Below are 22,062 nucleotides of genomic sequence, written 5' to 3'. Positions count from 1 at the left end.
ACAGGAGCATGCTGCAGTGAGCATGTAGCCCTGCTGAGCTCGAGAGGTCGGCAGCCCCCATGGACTGCAGCTGCGGGAGGGACCCAAAGCCAGAACTGTCCAGCTGAGCCCTTCTGACCCGCTGCCCCAGAGTATCCTGAGCAAAATAAAATGCTTGTCATTTTGACACCACTAAATTCTGGGGGACATTTGCTTCAAAGCAATGATAACCAGAACATGAAGCCTAGTGATGATCTGGCCCAACTTCCTTCTAGAACAATTGGAGAACCTGAGGCCCAGAGAGGGGAAGAGTTTGACCCAGAATTCCCACAAGCAAACGGGGTGGGGGGGGTGGGGAACCAGGGCTGACACCTGGGTTTCTTGACTCCCAGTCTAGAGAATGCAAGTTCTGACTGGGAGGGCTTCTACCTTCCCCCCCATCTTATCCCACCTTACAAGTTCCATGTGTCAAGCATGAACTAAGTGTTCTGAATCCTAAGGATTGTGCTAAGCACTGGGAATATACAAATAAGGGTCAGGCAGGGGCCATCTGCCTCGTGTAGGCAGTCATACTCTGACTTGGAGGTCCTACCACTGTCATTACCCACTGGTATCAGGCACCCAGGTGCATTCTTCACTGACATTGTCCTATGTGGGAGGAGACCCGGGAAATGGGGAGAAGATGATGTCTGTCACTCAACCACAAACCATTATTAAGATTACTCCATGCCAGCCACAGTGCCAGGTGCAGAGCAGAAAGACTCAGTGGAGATCCACCCTGCAGCTCCCTGGGTCAGAGCTGGCCAGCTTCTGGGTCTCTCCATTCTTCCCAGGGCTAGCCCAAGCAGGGAGGGATCCCTGGGCTTCATAAGCGTCCAAGAGGAGCCAATGTTGGGTCTGCCTCTCCAGACAACGCCTTCCCCTTTCCCCAGGACACTGCTGGAGCGGCCTGGGACCATCATAACTAATTAACAATCTAATGGAATGAACCAGTTTTGTTGGAATTTAGCCCAGGTGGGAGGAATCTGTACTTTTCTAGATGGAGAAATGCTGAGTGCCAAGAAGTCCTGCCAGCTGGGCCCTGAGCTAGTGTGTGTGAGCGTGCGCGCGCGCGCGTGCACGCAGACGTACACACCCGCACACGCTTTCTCTGGTTGAAGACTGGGTCTCTACCCCAGCAGCCTTGAGTAAAGAGGGCTCTGGGGGTCCACTTAGCTGGCCCTGGTCCTGTGACTGCCATGAATACTATCCTACAGGCAGAGGCCATGTGGGATCCCGTATCATTCTCTACCCTTGGACCAACCATAGGCCCAGCTCAGTCTCCCAGAGCTCACTGCTGCTCCTTAGGCCTGAAATCTCTTAAGAAGACTGAACCTGGGAGCTGGTGCTCCGGTCCCTGCCAACTGTCTGACTCCAAGTCTATGAGTTATGAGGATTTGAGTCTTGGCCAAGCCTGAGCCACCAGCCTGTACCCTTCTGGTCCTTTCCCTTTAAGGGCTGGGACATCAGAATCCATCTCCTGAGTTCTAAATACACCCTCATAGGATTTTAAGAGCCACCCAACCCTGCCTTCTGCCCCTGTGCAAAACCATTATAGCGGACCTCCAAGAGGCCCCCGAGGGCTGTCCTCCATGCTGGGCTCTCCCCAGGCTCCTCTTAGGAAGGCTCTCCGAATTTGACTTGAAGCCTGTTAGTCTCTGCAGGCTGCCTGCGGGTGGGGGCAGGAGGCAGGGTTCAAAGAACTGATAAGCAAACAGGAACCTTCCAGCCTCCTCCCGCTCTCTTCTTTAGTGCCTCCACGAGAGGGCAGGAAAGGCTCTATCACGTTCCCCCCAGTGATGATGACCGATAAAGCTTTCAATTAATTGGGCTGGGGAGCAGGCAGGCTGGGAGAGGATGCTGGCTCCTTGACCTGAGCCTCAGGAAGGAGGGGTCAGTCCCTGGCCAGAACTGGAATGCCAAAAAGGGAAGATGTATCAGAGGAGAGATCCTTGCTTGACAGCTGTGGGACTTGCTGCTATAGCTGGAACCCCGCAAAACAACTAGAGTCCAAAACGGGAAGATGGAGAGGATATTGGATGGCTCCTGTCAACCCAAAGTGGCTGAGCCCCACTCCAAGCCCCAGGAGGGAAAGGGGAAGGGCAAATGGCTTTGATATCAGGCTCTCCAGCTCTGGGTGGGCAGGGACGACCTCAGCTCTCAGAGACCAATGAAGGGCCTTATTTGAGGGGCTTGCTAGCCCATCAGTGTCACTCTGGGAACAAACGTTGCCCTCTTTTCCTGTTCTAGTGCTATCCCTTTATTCCTGGTAAGGGGAACCACTGTGGCTGCCACTTTAGTGTAGCTAGTACCCAGAAAGGGGCTCTTTTCTGACTGCGAGATGCAGCTCTGGGGCCCCGAGAAGGAAGGTGGAGAAAAGGAGACAATGGAGGGAAAGAGTCTTGAGGATTTAGGAATTTCCAGCTGTGGCTATTTCACAACCTTGCTTAAGCCTGCTGGTTACCGGAGTCTTGGAGGAATGGGAAAGGGCAAGAGCAAGCAGAGTCTCCGATGGGAGAAGTAGGCTGGGAATTGACAGGAACCCCAGAATCTGGTGTTACCCCAAGCCTGTAACTCATTTTCTCCTCATCCCCACAGCCCGGAGTGGTGAAGTCTGGTGCAGGGATTCCTAGCACCACCAGGGGGCAGCACCTACCCATCCAGAGTAGGCTGGCACAGGGCAGGCTGGGCAGGGGGCTCTCTACTCTGCCCTGGGCTCTGTACTTTGGGGAAATAGCGTGACTTCATACATTCAGAACTAGTGGAGAGGAGCCTTATGATGCCAGCTCCAACGTTCTTAAGCCCCCAGAAGATTCCAGAAAGGCCAGGTGACAGATTAGTTCAGAGCTCTAGGATAAAGCCTTCAGCAAGTGGAGAGGATGTCTCTGGAGGCCTCTGGCTGAGCTCCCATCTTCAGGAGCTGGTCAGTGCGCTGAGTCAGGGACCCTCCCAACCCCTCACCACCCCCAACCCCCTGCCACCTGGACTCCGTCCTTCTCCCAGGCTGGGCTCTCTGTTTTCTCTGACTCTTCCTGGGTTCCCCTACCCCCACCCCAACTATTTGATCCTACACTCCTCCCTCTAGGCCTTCTATTTGCCTGGTAGCTTTTTCCCTCCATCCATCTCCCCACATGCTGTCACCATCCACAAACACTGCAGAATGGAAGAACCAAGAGTGCAAAGATTTGCTGGGATCTGGTGGGGGCAGGGGCGGGGAGGGCTATTTTATTCCTTGACTTCCAGTGCCTGAACTGCTTCTGGTACACAGTAGGTACTCAAGAAATATTTACTGGATGAATAAATGACTCAGCTATGGGATGCTAGGAATGTCCCCCCCCTCCATTACTCCCATCCCACTCCCATCAGTTTCTCCGTCTTCTTAAAATGACTGAATTCAGCCAGCCTGAAAAATGCAAGTGGGAGAGACCCCCAAGGGAGTCTGCCAGGACACACCCAGACAGCATGGTAAAACCATTCATCATGGTCAGTTCTTTTAAAATCCTTGCTATGGCTCTTCCTTTCTCACTCCAGCTTCTGTCCAGTCCTGGGTCTCCTCTTCCCAGTCACACTTGGGATATTTTTTCTTTGCTGCAGCAAAATCAAAGCCAGCCAAACTCTGAAATGCAGACATTAGGGACTGGACACATAAGAGGTGCTGGCAAATGTGTGTTTCTGGCCACAGTCCAAGATGGTACCCACCTTCCCTGCATATTAGTACAGATCATCAAAGACCACCATCCCTCTGGTTTTCTGACCTCATTAATGATACTTTTGCAGACAACCCTTGGCATCTGCATTGAGCTTTTAACTTTTCCTAGGAGCACACCCAAGCCCTTGTCTTGTTTTCCGAATAACCAGGTACTGCCTGATCTGGAAGTTGGGTGGTGCACAGGTGTCCAGACCAAGTGTCCATCGCCTTGCAGTTTGGCCTTAAAATCCTCCTTACGTCACCCGGATGGACATGGAGCCTGCCTCAAGCTGTAAGAAAAAAATGAGGGTTAACATAAAGATGTCGAAGAGGCTCTGGACTCAAAAGCAAATAAAAACAGATGAATCTGGAAATTGCTCTTGGGATGAGGCCAGTAACATCCGGCTGGAGCCTAATGTTTTGGGTATGGCAGCTTCTCAATCACTTAGCAAACAGGTTCTCAGAGGCAGGCACTGTGGGAGCTATCAAGATGAAAAAGCAGCAGGTTCTGGAAGACCTCAGGGTCAGAGAGGGGAGATGAGACAAACTGCAATGAGTAAAGCAACACAGAATCAGGAGGGGGTCGCAAGGCAGGCACGGGGGCACTTTCTAGGTGCTTCCAGGGCATGGAGGAGCCACGCCTTTAACCTAATGATCTTTCAGGACGACACACTTCATACCCATGGGTGCCAGAGCTCAGGTTTTCTTCCGCCCAGACCAGGAGCCAATTCTCTCCGCAAGGCCCCCAGGTCTCGCATTCCACGGTGACAGAGACAGTACCAAGGCCACAGGCATCTTGGGCCTAGTTGGGCCTCGGAGGCGCAAGATGGGGGCGGGGTGGTCAGGAAGTCCCAACAGGGTGTCTGGGACAGGAGAGGACAGCCTCTTCCTCGCGACACCGTCTCTCCACTCCCTTTCTTCCCCGTCCTCCAGTCCGTCGCAATGAAACCGCAACAATAGTGGGTAGGGGGAGACCAGAGCAGCCAGAAGGGACGCGCGGGGGTTAGAGGTCAAGGGCCGCGAGCGCTTGGGTGTCACCGAGGCTGCAGTGGGAGGAGCTGTGGGGCCGGGGGTAGGCGGGGAGCCGGGCCGATGGGGGCGGGGGGTGGGGGGAAGACGGTGGCGGAGGCGCGCAGGGGCGGCGCGCCAGGCTGGGCGCTGGCGGCGAGGGGGTTACGCGCCTCGGCTCGGCTCGGCTCGGCTCCGCGGAGGAAGGCTGAGCTCTGCGGCCGCCGGGGCCCTGCAGCGAGCCCGGTCGGCCCCGCGCCGCGCCCCGCCCACCCCACCCCGCGGAGGGCGCGCCCGGGCGAGGCGGGGCCGGGAGGAAAAGGCGCCAGCGAAGAGTAGCATCCGCTACCATCGCGGGAGGGAGATCGAGAGCCCCCCTTGAGCCCCAGCCCACCGGCGCCAAGGCTCCTCTACCCTTAGGCCACCTTTCGCCCGCCTCCTGTCGCGAGCCAAGGCCGGCACCCCGCCCGGAGATGGGCAGACGCGCTGATGGCGTGGCTCCCAGCGCCGCCAGATCGCAGGAGCCCGGCGCTGGGGCGCTGCGCTGACGCTCCCGATCGGCGCAGCCTGGGAAGCCTGCAGGTGTCCTTGGCCGCTCGGCCGCCGGAGCCCAGAACCCCGCGCCCCGGAGCGGCTCCGCCCCCCAGGATCGGCGCTGCGCAGGACGCCCCGTCTGAGGCCCCCCCGCCCCAGCACGGCCCCCGCTGCGCAGCGCCAGCCCAGCGCCGCTCCCAGCCGCTGCTGAGCGGCGGACGCAGGACCGGAGACTCGCTCCTGCGGGCGCGCTTGTTTTCCTGCGGCCGCCTCGCCCTGCGCAGCCCCCGCCCGCCTAAACGCCGCGCTCTGCTCAGCCCCGCCCGCCTTCGGAGCCCTGCGCTGGATTTATGAATGGGGGGAAGAGGCCACATGCCGCCGCCGCCGCCGCGTGTTGACCGCAAGCACCCCGGGCCCGCGGAGCTCCAGCTGCCGTGAGAGCGTCGGCCCGGCCCCGGCAGCCGCTCCGAGAACTTGTTGCTGCTGCGCTGCCGCCGCCGCGGGGAAGCCGGCGGCTCCCGGGACTCGGCACGGTCTGGGAGAGCCGGAGGGTGGCCCGTGTGAGTGTGAGCGCGCGCGCGCGCGCTCCCCGGACCCTCGCAGTGCGCCTTGGACTGTGCGCTAACTCGCCTTCTGGGGGTGAAGGGGGGGCGTGTCCAGGGCCCGAGCGTCTGAGTGTCCAGTCCTAGCAGGGGAGGTGTGTGTTTGCCCCTGCCTCCCCGGGCCCCTCGCCCGGGTCCTCGCCTAGCCTTTTTCTTCCCTGCCTCCTCGCCGAAGCTGCCTGCCCAAACCCCAACCACCTGTGCACCCGAGAAACCCAACTCCTCCTGCTCGGCGCCCCGGGGGGGAGGCAGGGGCAGGGCCAAGCCGCAGAGGGGGCCGCCGCCGCCTCCTGCCTCCTGCCTCCTCCTCGCCTCCTCCCCCTCCCCCGTCTGACGCTGCCTCCTCGGGAAGGGTGTTTAGAGGGCAGCGGCCGCCCCAAGCCGAAGCCCCGCAGCGCTTCTTATGATCAGCTCGGTGTGTGTCTCCTCCTACCGTGGGCGCAAGTCGGGGAACAAGCCTCCGTCCAAAACATGTCTGAAGGAGGAGATGGCCAAGGGCGAGGCGTCGGAGAAGATCATCATCAACGTGGGCGGCACGCGACATGAGACCTACCGCAGCACCCTGCGCACCCTACCGGGCACCCGCCTCGCCTGGCTGGCCGATCCCGACGGCGGGGGCCGGCCCGAGTCTGATGGCGGCGGTGCAGGCAGCAGCGGCAGCAGCGGCGGCGGGAGCTGCGAGTTCTTCTTCGACCGGCACCCGGGCGTCTTTGCTTACGTGCTCAACTACTACCGCACCGGCAAGCTGCACTGCCCCGCCGACGTGTGCGGGCCGCTCTTCGAGGAGGAGCTCACCTTCTGGGGCATCGACGAGACCGATGTGGAGCCCTGCTGCTGGATGACCTACCGCCAGCACCGCGACGCCGAGGAGGCGCTCGATATCTTCGAGAGCCCGGACGGAGGCGGCGGTGGCGCGGGGACGGGCGACGAGGCCGGCGACGAGGAGCGCGAGCTGGCCCTGCAGCGCCTGGGGCCCCACGAGGGAGGTGCGGGCCCCGGCCCCGGGTCCGGGGGCTGCCGTGGCTGGCAGCCCCGCATGTGGGCGCTCTTCGAGGATCCCTACTCCTCCCGGGCGGCCAGGGTGAGTGGCAGGAGCCTGGGTCTCCTCTCAGGGGTGCAAGGGGGCCCGGTGGCGGTGGGGATAGGGGCCGGGAGGGGCCGGCAGAGACTGATTTACCTGGCCTCTCCCTCCCTCCCAATTCCCTCCGGCTTCCCTGGGTCCCCAGGGGACTCACAACCCCCCCCTCACTCCCCCCACACAGCCTCTCTCCTGCACGCCTCACCAGGAGATTGCACACACACACTTGACTTACCACTTGGACTTCGTCCCAGCTGCCTGCTTTGCCGCATCCCCTCAGAGGGAGTGGGGTACCCTTAGCTGAGCTCTTCCACCCCCTTCTTTGTGTGCAGGCTGCCTCTCTTCATTGATCCCTCTGCTCCTCCACAGGGCCAGCGTCCTGGAGAGCTGGAATGAGGCCTCTTGCCTGAGGCAGGCAGGTTTTGGGGGGAAGAAAACGGGGTGTGTTAAGGGCCTACTCTGTGGCAGGACACCTCCTTTAAATGCTCGGGGTACCTCTGAATGCTGTGAAGTATGAGTTTTGCAAAGGGGATGCCAGCTTCGGCCCGTGACAGAGCTGGGACCAGAACCCAGGCCTCTCATCCAGGTTTCTGGAGAACCCTTTTCTTCAGGGAGATAAGTCAAGATGTCTGCCCCATGCCATGCCCCTAAGGCTTCCGGGTCACCTGGGATGGCCTGGCTTCAGCTGGACAGGGAGGGCCTAATGTTCTGGGCACTGCAGGCTCCCGCGGTCAGTGGCCAGCCACAGGCTGCCTGCGATGATCCCAGATGTGTTGCCACTTTTCTTCCTGCTGCAGCATCGATTGGTTTCCCAGAAAACCCTGGTTCAGGTTACTGCTTGAAACGGGTATATGGGGGGACAGGGAGGATGGCATAGGTTGATCTAGGCAAGGTCTAGTCCCTTCCCACCACCCCCTCCCCAAGTCAATCCAGTTTCTCCCAACCCCCTTAGGTGAAAGGGGGTGGAGGGGCGGAGATCTGCTTGAAGAGCTTTAAAAAAAGAAAATTCCTGAAGGATGGCTTTAAGATTCTTTAAAAAAAGAGAACCCTGGGGGCTGTTGTCTGGCTTCATGGTTGGCAGCCTGAAGCCTGGCTGGGGTCTGTCTGGGAGACAGGAAAGAACAACATATTTTGGGTGTAGGGATCGGGTCTTGCTGTGGAAGCTGGTCCTCACCTCTGGCATCCCCAGTTGTCCTGTTAATGAGTCTCAGAGCCCTGTCACCCTCCCTAGCACCTCCTGGGCTGGGCCTCAGCCTAGTCATGGAAGGAAAAGTTCCACTTCCCCACCCAGGGGAGGACAGGAGACCGAAATGAGACTGCAGGGTGGGCCAGGCTGGTGTCAATGCCAGACCTGGGCAGAAGCAGCTCCTGCCTGGGAGGAACAGAGGTCCCCGTGGTGGAGGCCTATAAGGCGGGGGCTGCAGGCATCCCCCGGGCAGCCCCTGGTGGGCAGAGACCTTTCTCAGGACTGAGAGTGAAGCCGGCCGGGGGGGGGCGGGGGGTGGTTGGGGAACTGCCTTTGTTTCTTCTCCTACAGTCCTGAGTTACAGTCCTGATATCAGCTCAGAAGGTAAGGGCCCGGGGCATGGCCTGGCCAGGGTCTGCTGTGAGTTCTGGGGACTTCTCCTGCACCTCACTGACCCTGCTCATGTCAGCTCGAGGCTATGTCTGCTAGGGGAGAGTGACAAGTGTGGAATTCAGGTTCTTTCCAAATTGGGGGTGAGGGGAGGAGGCGGTATATTTGGCTTCATAGACATGGCGGAAGGGGACAAGCCAGGGAGGCAGGAATGCGGTGAGGTGGTTAGGAGAGCTAGGTCCTATTTCTGGGCATTCTGGGGTCTCTGGGGGACTTTTCACATTCTCTGGTTCTCCTCTTTTGGATTCCAAGGGACTGTTCCATCAGCGAGCTTATGTTCTGCCCAAAAAACCCCAGGGTGGGCCAGCCAAGGGACTCTCTGAGCAAACTCAGAGCCTAGCTGGCCCTTCTAGTTCCTCCAGGAGCCCAAGATACTTGTCCTCTTGATATGGAATCCCATCAGCCAGCACCTTCCCATTGAGGTCAGGAGTCCGGGACCAGGCAGGGTTAATTCTCCGCACTGAAGCGATGAAGTTACCAGGATTCAGAGGCGTTAGATGTCGTCAAACACACTTAAGTAACAACAAGCAGGACACCTTCCCTAGGTTCCAGCTTTCTGGTTGTGAATACCGATGTGAACAGCTGTATGGAGCTTAATGGCACTTGTCCCAAAAGAGAAATTGTCTCCTGCTAAGGAGCACAAGAGGGAGGCAAGCCTTCCGGTTCAGCCGTTGCTGGGACAGACACATGGGAATACATCATCTCAAAAAATTCGTAACAGCTCTTCACTGTACTTTGCATTAAGCTCTAGCGCTCCCAGGAAACTTAGGGGGGAGGTGTCCTCCCCGGGTAGTGGACTGGGGCCTCGGGAGGGTAAAGAGCTTGCCTGAGATGACACAGCCAGATAGTGGCCCGCTGGGAGTCCAGGCCCCCTCTCCTCGGACTGCCACATGTGCTTTCTGCCATACGCGCTGTTCTTCAGATGGAGAGCTGGCTTGTTCCTTACTCTGGCCTGGAAGGTGTTCTGAGGTTCTGGGGCTGTGCCCTCCCTGCTTAACTCTGTTACCCCCCAGGCCGGTACCATGGCTGCTCCAGCAGCGGCCCCTGGGTCTGTGGGCGAACCTCCCCTCCTCGGGGCCTGGGGCGTTCACTGGAGGTGGGAGGGCAGTGGAGCAGCGCTCTGCCCCAGGCGTCTCTCTGCACTTGGCAGCTGGTCATCTGAGGAGTACGCCATGACAGGAGCAAAACAGATACAAACGGAAAGTGGACTGAGTGGAGCCTGTTGCTGTTGCTGAGCTGTTGCCCTGCTCCCGGCCTGGCCTGCAGAGCCATTCCCCATCAAGCAGGCTCCAGGCAGGCCAGGGTGCTCAGCCCTGCTCCCCTCACTGGGGCCAGGCCCATGACAGCAGCTGCCGTGCTTCCGTGTCCGTGGCCTGGCAGCCGGCACGATGGGCTGGCTGATCCAGTCCCCAGTCCCCACCTGCCCAGGGCCCCGTTGTCCCAGGCTCTGCCACAGCCTGGTGGCTTCCCAGACTCAGGGGGACCGGTGGGGGTTTGGGCAGTATTGAGAGTGCTAAAATAGGCCTTTCTTTTTTCCTGAGGGCAGACAGGATGCCTGAGGAATGGGGCCCCGGGACACTCCTGTCTCTCACCCCCAACCTCTTGATGACCCAGAAGTGAGACTGGCTTTGCCTCAGTTATTAGCTCTATTGAGAAGGATAGTCGATCTCCTGTGGCTAAATCTGTACCTGGGTTAGTTTTCCCATAACGTTTCCCTTCTGAGTAGAGGATGTGACCCAAGGGTCCCTGTTGCCCCAGGGAGGCAGCTGGAGCTGGGTTTTCACCTGGATTCAGCCCCCACTGCATGTCAGGGGCTGTCACCCCTGCTTTCGAATCTCATCTGTCCCATGTGAGGCAGGATCATTCACCTTAGTCTACAGTGAAGGAAACTGAGCCCCACAGGGACTTGTCCAAGGTCACACAGCTGGCCATAGAACTAGGCTCCAAACCCAGATCTAGTGAACCCATGTCTATGTTTGTACCACATCTGCAGAAGGCTTCTGACTTCTGGGGCCCCAGAGGGGGCCTTCTCTCCTCTCACCTGTCCCCTCACTTCTCCCTCCAGACTAAAGCTCCCATACCCTCACTCCTTAGAAATGCTTGCCTCTGATCTTGCTCTCTATTTTTTTCTCACTGTGGGACTTTAACAAAAAGAAAGGGGACTTAGTTCCGAGAGGAGACTAGGTGTCCCCTGGCCCAGGCAGAGGAATGAAACAGGGCTTCTTGGAAAGAAATGCAGAGCTCTGTTCCTGCTCATCCCCACAGAAGACCCCCTGCTTCTCTGGCCCGGACACTGCCTGGGACTAGCTGGTCGGTGGGCAGGACCCTCTGGTTCCAAGCCTGCTGGGCTCGGGAGAGCCAGGAAGCCAAGCCTGGGAGGCTGGCTGCCCTGTCTTCCCCAGCCCTCTAGGAAGGGAGTACCAGCATGTGCCTTCCCGAGAGCAGGAGGGGTGTCAGGCCAAGTCTGCAGGCCTGTGGCTGCCCTGCCCTGAGGCAGCCTCCCAGTCTCCTCCTGGGTTTGTTTTGTGTTTTTCTTTTCTGTTCTCAACAGACCAACATTTGCCTCTGAACATCTTGTCTCCGGATAATGAGGTGTTTCTCTTTGTCACCATTTGGGGTGGGGTGTTAGGTGGGGGAGGGGCTAAAATAAACTTGGGCTATTTTGGGGCAATGGGAGAAGAACTGGCAGGAACAGAGCCAGGCAATTGGGGCTGGGGAATGGGGAGTCCCCAGGCCCCTGGCATCCACCCGTGGACAGTGCTGTCTTGACATGCCGGGCACCAGCCAGCCCCCCACAACCTTTGGCCCAGCTCCCCGCTAGGTTGTTTTTGTTTTGTTTTGTTTTGTTTTCAGGCTGGGTAATAGTGACCCAGCCCCTGGCACAGGACTCCATCAGGCAGTGGTCTTGGCCGACCCTGGAAAGCCACAGAGTCTGAGAGCCCACGTGCTTGGAGGTAGTGCTGAGCATACCTGTCACCTCTAGCCCCAGTTAGTGGGGCTGACCATGTCTCCTCATGACAGGCTCCAGGAGAGGAAGCAGGCAGTCACCTTGGCTCCAGACATTCAGGAAACATTTATTGAGTACTTACTACATGCCAGACACCAGGCTGGGCCCTATAAATATAAAGATGAGTCAGACGTGGTCCCTGTTCCTGAAGAGAGCTAGGTCAGGGGGAGTAGATGGCAGTTGAGGAAAATTAGGTGACAAGGAATAGTAATAATAATACAAGAAAGATCATGAGAGGTGCCACAGGAGTCTTAAAAAATAAAGTCCAAGAGGAGTTGCGAGGAGAAAGCGATAAATCCCGGTCCTGTGTGAGGTGAGGCAAGGCGGGGGAGAGCGTTGGCAGGCAGGGAAGCTTCCCCGAGGAAGCAGAAGCTAAGCTGGATAGGCCCTGCAGGATAATGACTTAGCTCTCTTAAATAATTTTTAGAAGGAGGCAGGCTATAAATAAATATATAAATAAATAAGTTTTTCAATGTGGGTAGTGTTTAACCATGCAAAGTTAGGGAAGGGGCGAATTTCCTGGCCAGGGGACCAGCCTGGGCAGAGATGGGACAGCACAGAACATGGATAGGCAATAGCCAGGAATTGCATTTGGTTGGGTAAGTTCTTGGCCAGTGAGCCGGGCTGGGCTGAATTCCTTGTGGGGCCGGACTCCTCAGCTCTCGGCACCCTGGAGGCTCTGAGAAGCCCCATGTGCTGGCTTGGCAGGAGGTGGGCATGGGTAAAGGCTGGCTCTGGCCCCTGGAGCAGAATGGGAGGTCCTGGGGCCAGGGTCTGCTCCTAGGGGAGCCCGTGAAGGGAGAGGAGCAGGGGTATGTAGGCTGGGCCTGGACCTCACAGGGCAGGCCCTCATTCAGGAGCCCAGGTACAGCAGAGAGATGCCTTGCCTGGCAGACTCTCTCTTCTTGCTTGCCTCTGAGCCCCCAGGGGCTGCCTGCTCCCTTTGCAGCTCTGCTTGGGCACTAGGATCTCACTTCCCCGGAAGCTTCAACTCCTCATTCTATCCCCACAGATATTCGTCTGCAAGCGTCTTTGGCTGTGTTCTCAAATTTCTCTTCTCCTACACTTCATCCTTAATATAGGTTTTGGGCATGAGTCTTCTTATGTTTATCTGTCCATCTGTCTCCTTGGCCCTTTCTCCTTGGGCTCCCCTCCCCTGCCCCCGCTGATTGTATTCAGTTCCCAATGACTGGTGTCTGTCACCTCCCCCCTACCCCCCCCCCCACCCCGACCCAGCCTGTGCCAGATTCCTGAGACACTCCAGGCTCTGTGCTGAGTTTTACAAATATCGTTTCTTTTAATCCTTAAAACAGCTCATCAGGTGGGCACTGGTCTCATCCCCTCAACACAGCAAGCACACTGTAGCCTCAGGGCCTTTGCACTGCCTGCTCTCTCTGTCTCTTGAGCTCTCCTGGACCTTCACATAACCCCCTCCCTCACTCCTTCAGACCTCTGCTTAGATGTCACCTTGGCTGAGTCCTTGCCTCATCACCCGATTTGAAATGCTTCCCTCACCCTCATACTCCTTACCCCCTTGACTCTTATTTTTCTTCCTAACACTTAGAGCAGCTGGCATACGATATAGTTTACTAATTTGTTGACAGTTTCCTTCTACTAGAATGTAAGGCCTAAGGGACGGGGTGTTTATTTTGTTTCCTGCTGTTCTCCAGCACCCAGAACAGTGTCTGGCACGTAGTAGGCTCTCAGTTTCCATTCTATGAGCAAAAATCTGATGGCTCAGAGAGGTTAAGAACTTTGCCTAAGGTCCCTCAGGCAGTCGGCAGCAGAGCCCAACTTGGACCCAGAAGTGTGGGATTTTAGATTTCCTCCACCATCTCAGGATGAGTTCGGTGAAGAAGGCTGATAAGAGAGCTGATCCACCAGCTGAAGCACCTGGGTCTCCAGACCAGCGGGTCCCCAAGAAGATATAGCACCCGCCACGTGGGGTCCATGCGGAGCAGGAAGCTGGAAGGAGCAGTGCTTTCCTGCATAGGAACCTCTAGTTTCCTCTAGGAACTTCCTGTCCAGGATGGTGAGAGCGCCCTGCAGCCTTCCAGCAGAGACAGAGAAGCTGCTGGCCAGATCAGTTCACACAAGCGGTTTTCCGCTTGGGCAGTTTTGTCTTCCAGCAGAATCTACGCCCTGTGTCCTCAGGTCTTAGAAAGAACTGACCGCTTCCGCCGTGGGAACCAGGGCGAGTCACTCCTCCCCTGGCCTCAGTTTCTTCGGTTGTAAAAAAGCAGAAAGGGGGGAGCTTCCAGGACCCTTTGCTTTTAGAAAGCAGGGATTTTGTGATTTTTCTCACTCCAGATCCAACTCCGTTGTCAGAAGCTGCAGGCAGGGGTCTGTGGAGGCCCCCACACCTCGGCTCTGTCATTGTCTTACTGAGCACATACTGTGTGCCAGATGCTTGCCATTAGAAGCTCCTTTAGTCCCTCAGTAACACCACGAGGTGGGCTGTAGTGTGTCCCCATTTTGTAGGGAGAGACAGGCACAAAGCACACCATTTACTTAGCAGAGGCCCGGGCTGGGGGATAGACCTAGGCCTTCTGACCCCAGGGTAACTTAGCTCCTTGGGCTCGCTCTCTGGTCGGCAGGGGCCGATTGGGAGGAGGTGCCGGTGCTCGTGGCTCGCTGTCCAGGATGGCCTTAGAAGGGCTGCTCAGAGAGCTCCAGGCCTTGGTGCCTAAATGGGGTGATTTTTGCAGCCACTATCTCCTTCCTTGGCCATTTTTTGTCCCCCAAAACCCTCAATCAAGAGAGTGGGAGAAAAAAGAAGCAGTGTCCCTACTGCCAGAGGGGAAGGCCTGGTGAAGGGCCTTGATTCCGTTTGCTTAGGACCACCACTTAGGAAATAGTTCAGTTTGGGGAGAACTTGGGGGAGAAAAGAATAACTGGGGTCCCGAAGGGGGACTCATAACTTCGGGACTCACCTGGGGCAACGTGGCCAGAGCCCAGATGCCTGCATTTGTCACAGCTCAGCCTCAGGTCTGTCTGTCTCCTCGGGGAGGGACGGCTTTCTGGGGCCATCCCGTCGCCGGCTGCCAGCCCTGGAGCGGTCACATGACGGGGTCACTAAAGAGGAGTGGACCGTCCCTACTTGTTTGGTTAGAGGGCCAAGTGCAAAGAACTCTGAGCTGAGAGGCAGGAGACATGGCCTTGGTTTGATCCTGAGCCAGTCATTTGCCCTCTCCCATGTGTCTGCTGCGCTGAGAAATGGGCACACGTGGGTGGCTACCCTTTGCCTGCCCCATCTTTAGGGAGGGCGGAGGTGAGTGGTAGGAGTAAATAGATAAAGAGTTCTGTGTTTTAAAAACACAGCGAAAGTGAGTGAATACTGTGGGAATTCAGGGAGTTGTTCCCTAACATGGGAGGAGGAAGGAACTTGAAAGGAGCCGGGCACATGGGCCTCCCTCCCTTCCCCCCTCTCTGTGCCCTCTGCTCAGCCCCTTGGCAGCTCTTCCTGAACTTGTTTTTCCAAATCACTAATTAACTTCACGCTCAGCTCCCAGGTGGGCCAACTCTCCTGGCTAACTTTTCCTCGGAGAGAGCGAGCGGAGAGAGCGAGCTCCTGCTTCCCATGCTCCCTGGCAGAGCCGGGATATGCTGGCCCCACCCCTTACCCCAACCTCCTCTGCTTCTGGGGATGGGGAAGTGGGCAGTGCCGGGACTCTGGGTTCCCAGCATCCCCGCTGCCACCAGACAGGTCCCTCCACCAATTCGTCTCAGGATGGCCGTGGAGAGCCCGCAGCTGAGCCATTTGCCTAAGGCCCACATCACCCGTATTGCCTGGCCAGCCCATTGCTCAGGGAAGTAAAATGAGGTCAGAAAAGGAAGTTGAAATTTACCTTTACAGGAAAGCAGGGGACAGGAGAAGCTCCAGGCAAAGTTGTTCAAGGAGGGGCAGTGTTATCTGTGGCCTGCCACCTCCCTTCTCCTCCCTCGCTGATCTCATCAACTTGTCCCTGTTCAAGGGTAACACACAAGAGATCTTAGTGTGTGATGGGTGTCTGTCTTAATCCAAAGGTACACATCCCTAAGGTTGAAGTAGCACTCATCAGGGAGTTGGCTGGGGGCAGTGCTGACGGTTCAGAGAAGACTTTCCTGGGTCTGTGAACTGATCCTGCCCAGAAGGTGGTGAAGACAGTGTGTTGTAAAGAGAAGGTACAGCTTCTGAAGTTAAACCGTGGTGAGTTCAAGTGTGGTTTCCACCCCTTCCAGGCTGTGTTACCTCAGGCAAGCACAGAACCTCTCTGATGCTCAGTTCCCCATCCGTGAAGTGAGATGACGAGGCTTACGTCTTGGGTCACGGGGGGTACTGAAGGCGGTAACATGTACCCGTACCCAGCCGTGCCAGGACAGAATAGACAGCTAATGAATGTTCGTTCCCAAGTTCTCTCCTCAGACTCGCTCCTGCTTCAGAAGCCCCGGAGATGCTGCTGCTTCATTTTCCCAGCTCCCCTCGTAGGAGCTCCCATTGGTGTTCAGCAGAAGTAAGAGCAAGTCATGCCTTCTCTCCCTCCCAGCACAGACTCTGAGGGAGCAAAGCATCTCCGAGAGGCACCATTAGACAGGAGGCAACACGATAGTCAGGTGGAAATCAGGGCGGGGCAGGCGTAGGGGTTGCCAAGTGGTGGAGGGGCCACAGTCCTTCCTCATGCACCTGTTTGAAGTACAGCCCTCTGTTCGGGGACGGCGGGCAGCAGCAGGGGGCGTAGACCTTGGCAACAGGTACCCTGACAGTGGTGAATAACAGATGAAGGCTCCCTAATTGGTGTTATTACACATGCACATTTCCTCTCCATTCATAATGATTGGACACTTAAACCTCTGCCGAGTGCTGCTGTCATCGTTCTAGCTGAGATCCCAGCAGCTGTCCAGACCAGCCGCTGCCACACTCCGATCCCAATGGGTGCAGTTTATTTTTTGTTGGAGCTCAGTTTATTCTGAGCACACTCCCCCTGTCTCCTGCCGTGGAGCATGCTGTCTTCCTTCAGACGCTTCTCACTGTCTGGGACATTCTAAACTGAGAGGTAGGGGAGGGGGGCTGGTACCTAGGGCCTAAGGAGGTGGGGGTGGGTCATGGCTGGAGCTTAAAGACTCAGCTGGCAGAGAGAGGCCACGGGTCATTCCCACCAGCCCCCTGTCCCTGGGCCTATCCCTTAATGCAGCAGACCTCAGAGCTTAGCGTGCATCGGAATTACCTGGAAGGTTTGTTAAAACAGGTTATGGGGGCCCTGCCCCCAGTATGTCTCATTCAGTAAGTTTACGCAGGGCCCGAGAATTTGCATTTCTAACTAGTTCCCAGTCCATGCTGCTGCTGGTCCTGGGCCTCACTTTGAGCCCCACTGTCTTAAAGTCTGGTTCCTCCAAGTGTAGTCTGTAGACCAGCAGCCTCACGTGAGAGTTTCTTAGGAAAGCAGAATCACAGGCCCTGCCCTTGACCTCCTGAATCAGAATCACATGTTGACAAGATTCCCAGATGGTTTATATACCGGTTACAGTTTGGGAAGCTTTGAGGCACCACAGGACTGCAGGAGCTTGGAGCTGGGCAGGGGGTGGGGCCGCTTAGGAGGCGGGGCCAGGCAGCTACTGTTCCCTGTCCACTTGACTATCTTGGATCTTCTGTGCACCAGGACAAAGATTTGGAAGTACTACCTTAAAACACCCAAGCAGTTGGATAGAGACCGTCTAGGGAGGGGCTTTCAGCCCCTACTGTGTACCTTAATCCTGCCTCTCACCACCTAACAACTGCTTGGTCACCCCTGCCCCATCCCAAACCCAAACCCGCCCCCCCCCCCCGCGCACAAGAGAACCCCCCCCACCCCCTTCCCCCTGCCCTGACAGCCACCTCCCTGTCCTCCTTGCCTCGCAGGTGGTGGCCTTCGCCTCTCTCTTCTTCATCTTGGTTTCCATCACCACCTTCTGCCTGGAGACCCACGAGGCCTTTAACATCGACCGCAACGTGACGGAGATCCACCGCGTAGGGAACACCACCAGTGTGCACTTTCGGCGGGAGGTGGAGACAGAGCCCATCCTGACGTACATTGAGGGGGTGTGCGTGCTGTGGTTCACGCTAGAGTTCCTGGTGCGCATCGTGTGCTGCCCGGACACGCTGGACTTCGTCAAGAACCTGCTCAACATCATCGACTTCGTGGCCATCCTGCCCTTCTACCTGGAGGTGGGGCTGAGCGGCCTGTCCTCCAAGGCAGCCCGAGATGTGCTGGGCTTCCTGCGCGTCGTGCGCTTCGTGCGTATCTTGCGCATCTTCAAGCTCACGCGTCACTTCGTGGGCCTGCGCGTGCTAGGCCACACCCTGCGCGCCAGCACCAACGAGTTCCTGCTGCTCATCATCTTCCTGGCCCTGGGGGTGCTCATCTTTGCCACCATGATCTACTATGCTGAGCGCATTGGCGCCAGGCCCTCCGACCCGCGGGGCAATGACCACACCGACTTCAAGAACATCCCCATCGGCTTCTGGTGGGCGGTGGTCACCATGACAACGCTGGGCTATGGGGACATGTACCCCAAGACCTGGTCAGGCATGCTGGTGGGCGCGCTGTGTGCACTGGCTGGCGTGCTCACCATTGCCATGCCTGTGCCGGTCATTGTCAACAACTTCGGCATGTACTACTCCCTGGCCATGGCCAAGCAGAAGCTGCCTAAGAAAAGAAAGAAGCATGTGCCACGGCCGCCCCATCTTGAGTCACCCATCTACTGCAAGTCTGAGGAGACTTCGCCCCGGGACAGCACCTACAGTGACACCAGTCCCCCTGCCCCAGAAGAGGGTGTGGTTGAGAGGAAACGGGCAGGTGAGATTGGGGGTTGGGAAGGAAAGCCACCTCTCCCCCCATGGCCCAGGGAGTCCCCAGATGAACTAAGGCCCTTGGAATTTGGGGTTGTTCTTTACTACTCTGGGCTTCCCTGAGGATAAGATGTGCCTTTAAGAGTGCAAAGTATTGAGGCCCATCTCTATCTTCTGGTGTTCCAGTAGCTTTCTGAACGTCGGGGTTTGGGGAGTGAATGTCCCACTCAATTTAGGCTGTGATGGGCAGTGCATGGGGTTGTAAATTCCAGTACCACTTTGGCTGCTGTTCTGTGTGACCTGAGGCCAGTCATTTACCCTCTCTGATCCTCACCTGGTAAATGGGAATGATCTCCTACTCCCAAGATGTTGATGAGACCCAAACAAATGACAGATGTGAGAGGGCTTTGAGAAGGAAAAGCCACTTTACAAGCACCAGGCCTTGTCGTTATTAGCTAGACAGCAGGGACAGCTGTTCTTCCAAGGTGCATCAACGCATGAATCATTTCTTTTCAAACACTGGAGTCTGATGTCTCTTGGCCTAATAAATGTGATAACGTAACAGCAGTGGGAGGCTGCCTTCTGTTCAGCACAAACTAGATTGAGTCCTGGGCTCAGGGTTTCACATGGGATGGGAGGGAACCAAGAGGGAACAGCCAGACAGAGTCAGGCAGGGGAAAAGGAAAGGTGGAAGAAGTGGCATCTGCATCCTGGAAGGGGAGGGCCTGAGGGCCTGAAACCTGTTCTTCAAGAATGGGAAAGGCCGCCCTTGGGAAGATGGCTTCCACCCGAGTCAAGAGATGGGAAAGGAAATTGGCTTAACCCGCAGCAACTTCGAGTTAGGATGGAGAGCGGGAACCTGAGGGTTAAATATGCTGTGGGCTCCCAAGGGAGGTCTGGGATTCCTAGTCTGGGGAGCCCTTGGATGCCAAGCCCTTGGATGCCAAGCCCTCCTGGGAGCTGGGGGTGGGCCAGGAGACAAAGGTAGTAGCTTCTACAGACAAGCTCTGGGGGCAAAGTGGGACTCATCCTCTGCGGGAGGATGCCTGACTCAAGACACTCACTTGGCCTGTTGGTTGGGACCTGGCGTCTTTGGTGGGACCTCCCCCACCAAAGTGGTACCCCCTTCCCTGATCCCTGAAGGTAAATCTCCCAGCCAGTGCCCCAGGGGATTTCAGCTGTACCCCAAGGCCCGTTCAGAGCTCAGAGAGAAACCTAGTGTCAGAATGGATAAGGCCCAGCACCAGCTCCTCAATGCACACTTACCATGGCCCCGTCAGCTATGCCTCAGCCTGATCCTAACTGTTTGGCCATGGTCAGGGCATTTGTGGCCGATGCCGAGGCCACTGCCTTTAGACCGAGCGGGCCCCTCTCCAGAGCTGAGGGCACCCCCGTGCTGCTGCCTGACGGAGGCCAGGGGTTTGGGGCTAGGAGCCCACAACAGTGGGAGCTGTACTGGAGCGTCTCCAGTTCAGGGTCTTCCCCAGGCAGGGGAGCCCCAAGAAGAGGGCTCTGAATCCTTCAGGCACTCGACTCTGCCTTCGATGCCCAGTGAACAAGAGTAACTGCCTTTAGGAGGCCCAGGGAGATGGCCGAGAAAGCCACTTTCTCGGTTTAACCCTGACAATGCCAGCCCTCATCCCAGCAAGCCAGGCGTTCTCTGACAGAATGCAAACTCATCCAAGTGTCAGCCTGAGCCAGACCAAAGGAGGAAGCAGTCTGCCACCTGCCTCAGGCTAATCCCTTGGGGCAGCCCGCAGCAGACAGATTTTAGGAACCCCTGCTTCGGGTATCTGTAACTCTGTGTCCTGGGAAGGATGCTAGGCCAAGGCTGAGAAGGAGGCAGGGCCCCTGCCCCCTTCCCCTGGCCCTCCCAGGCAGATGCCAGCCCCCCCTGGATCGGGGAAGTGACACTCTCAGTCCGGGATCTGAGACCCCAGGCAAGCCCGTGGGGAAGGCCTGGGCAGTCCCTCATACAGCCTCCTTTCTGTCTGCCCCCCTTTAGACTCCAAGCAGAACGGTGATGCCAATGCGGTGCTGTCAGATGAGGAGGGAGCTGGCCTCACCCAGCCCCTGGCCTCTGCCCCCACCCCTGAGGAGCGCCGGGCCCTGCGACGCTCTGGCCCCCGAGACAAAAACAAGAAGGCAGCCGCCTGCTTCCTGCTCAGCGCCGGGGACTATGCCTGTGCTGATGGTAGTGTCCGGAAAGGTATGGCTCCCCAGGCCGGGCAGGTGGGGAGCCCCCGGGGAGCTGAGTCTCCCCAGTATCCCCCGCAAAACTTAAGGTCCCCTCCTCCCCTGAGGCCTTGGCCACCATCTCCTCGGCCTTGGACGTGCCCCCGCTTTTAAGATGGGTACTCTGATCTCCCAGTCCCTGGATTAGAAAGGCCTCAGGCCATCCCCTGGATGTACACAGAGCCCAGCACAACCCACCCCACGGGGAAGACAAGTGCTAGAGGGTAAGGGGATACCAAATCAGGTGTCCCTGCCTTTGCCCTCCATTTTATCACCACCTCTCCCTCTGGTTCCTGCTGTGACCTTGAGGTCTGGCTCCCCAGGGTCACGGCCACCCTTTCCCTAGACCTCCCTGAAACACAGCTAGGATTTCCTAAGTAAGTAGTCCCGAGAGATGCCAACAACATTCAGGAGTCAGGGTAAGAATGAGCTGCTGGTATGCGGTCTTCGGAGAGCCTAGCATAGGCCCTATCTCTGCCATCCTTCATGGGAGGGGGTGGGGGCCCAAGAGCCCAGGAGGGCCCCCCCCCAGCTCTACAGGCCTCTTGAGGCAGAGCCAGAAGGTGACCAAGAGGTGGGGATTGGGGTAGGAGTTGGTAGGGAATGGGTATCCCTCTGAAGTGTGTTCTGAAGGATTTGGAGGGTTCTGGGAAGTAGCGTGATCTCTCCATAAGGGAAGGTTGAAAGTCTCCCAGCAGGCCCCAGGCTGCAGCAGAAACAGGGCAGAGGCCGGGCGGTGGAGCTGGGGATTCCTCGCCTGCCAAAAGGGGGTCAGAAATGACCGAGGATGGTTGAGGGCCAGTAGTGGCTGAGAACAGGAGTGTCAAGAGCAGGTGCTCCTGCCCCGTTCCTGATCCTTTTTTTGTCTTTTGTGCCCTGTTCCTGTGAAATAACCTGCCTAAACACTTAGTTCTGGGATAAACCTTGAGCCCCCCCTCCCAAAAAAAAACCCTTGCCCCTGGGTTCTCAGGCCACTTCTTAATCTGCCCTCTTTTAGCCAAATTTGCTTCCCCACCCCTGCCAAACTTCTCACTAGCCCCAAGCTCCAGACCAAATCTGGGTTGAATGAAGTGGGGCAAGGGCTGCTACGGGATTAGCCCAGGATGCCTACGTCCTTCCAAGGATGTCCCCTGGCCTGCCCATCCCAGCCTGCAAGGCACCTTGCTGGCCCCTGGCCCCATGGGATCTCCAGGGCACTGTGACCCTAATCAGACCCTGAGGGGTATGTGTCCTGCTCTGCTGGACATATGTCCTGTTGGGTGGCAGCAGCAGGAGCAGCCATCTGGCAGCTGGAAGGAGACGGCCCAGAGGCCCTAGGTACTCCTGTAGGGCAGGAGGGATCCCCACCTCCCACGTAGGACTTGAGCCGAGTGCTGGGCACCCCAGTTTTCCTGCTGGTATTGTGAGGGGCTCAGTGGCAGCATGGAAGAAGCTGCGAGGGTGCGAGTCAG

The 22,062-nt window shown here is 57.4% G+C and overlaps 1 protein-coding gene across 4 annotated transcripts in view; it reads left to right on the top strand.

Moving 5' to 3' along the window:
- Window positions 1–6,253: 6,253 nt before the first annotated feature.
- The window catches only part of KCNC4 (potassium voltage-gated channel subfamily C member 4), a gene marked incomplete at both ends in the record, with an annotated part of 34,221 nt that continues 18,412 nt past the window's right edge, over window positions 6,254–22,062 (top strand). For all 4 annotated transcript variants that reach the window (XM_080799963.1, XM_080799961.1, XM_080799962.1 and 1 more), the window contains 3 exons: window positions 6,254–6,931; window positions 17,447–18,383; window positions 20,382–20,585. In XM_080799963.1, coding sequence (XP_080656089.1) covers window positions 6,254–6,931; window positions 17,447–18,383; window positions 20,382–20,585 — 1,819 coding nt within the window. The remainder of the gene's footprint in view (window positions 6,932–17,446; window positions 18,384–20,381; window positions 20,586–22,062) is intronic.

This window comes from Martes martes, assembly GCF_963455335.1.
Source record: "Martes martes genome assembly, chromosome: 4".
Taxonomy (NCBI): Eukaryota; Metazoa; Chordata; class Mammalia; order Carnivora; family Mustelidae; genus Martes; species Martes martes.
Note: the sequence above shows the minus strand (reverse complement) of the source record. Positions and strands in the feature narration are given on the sequence as shown.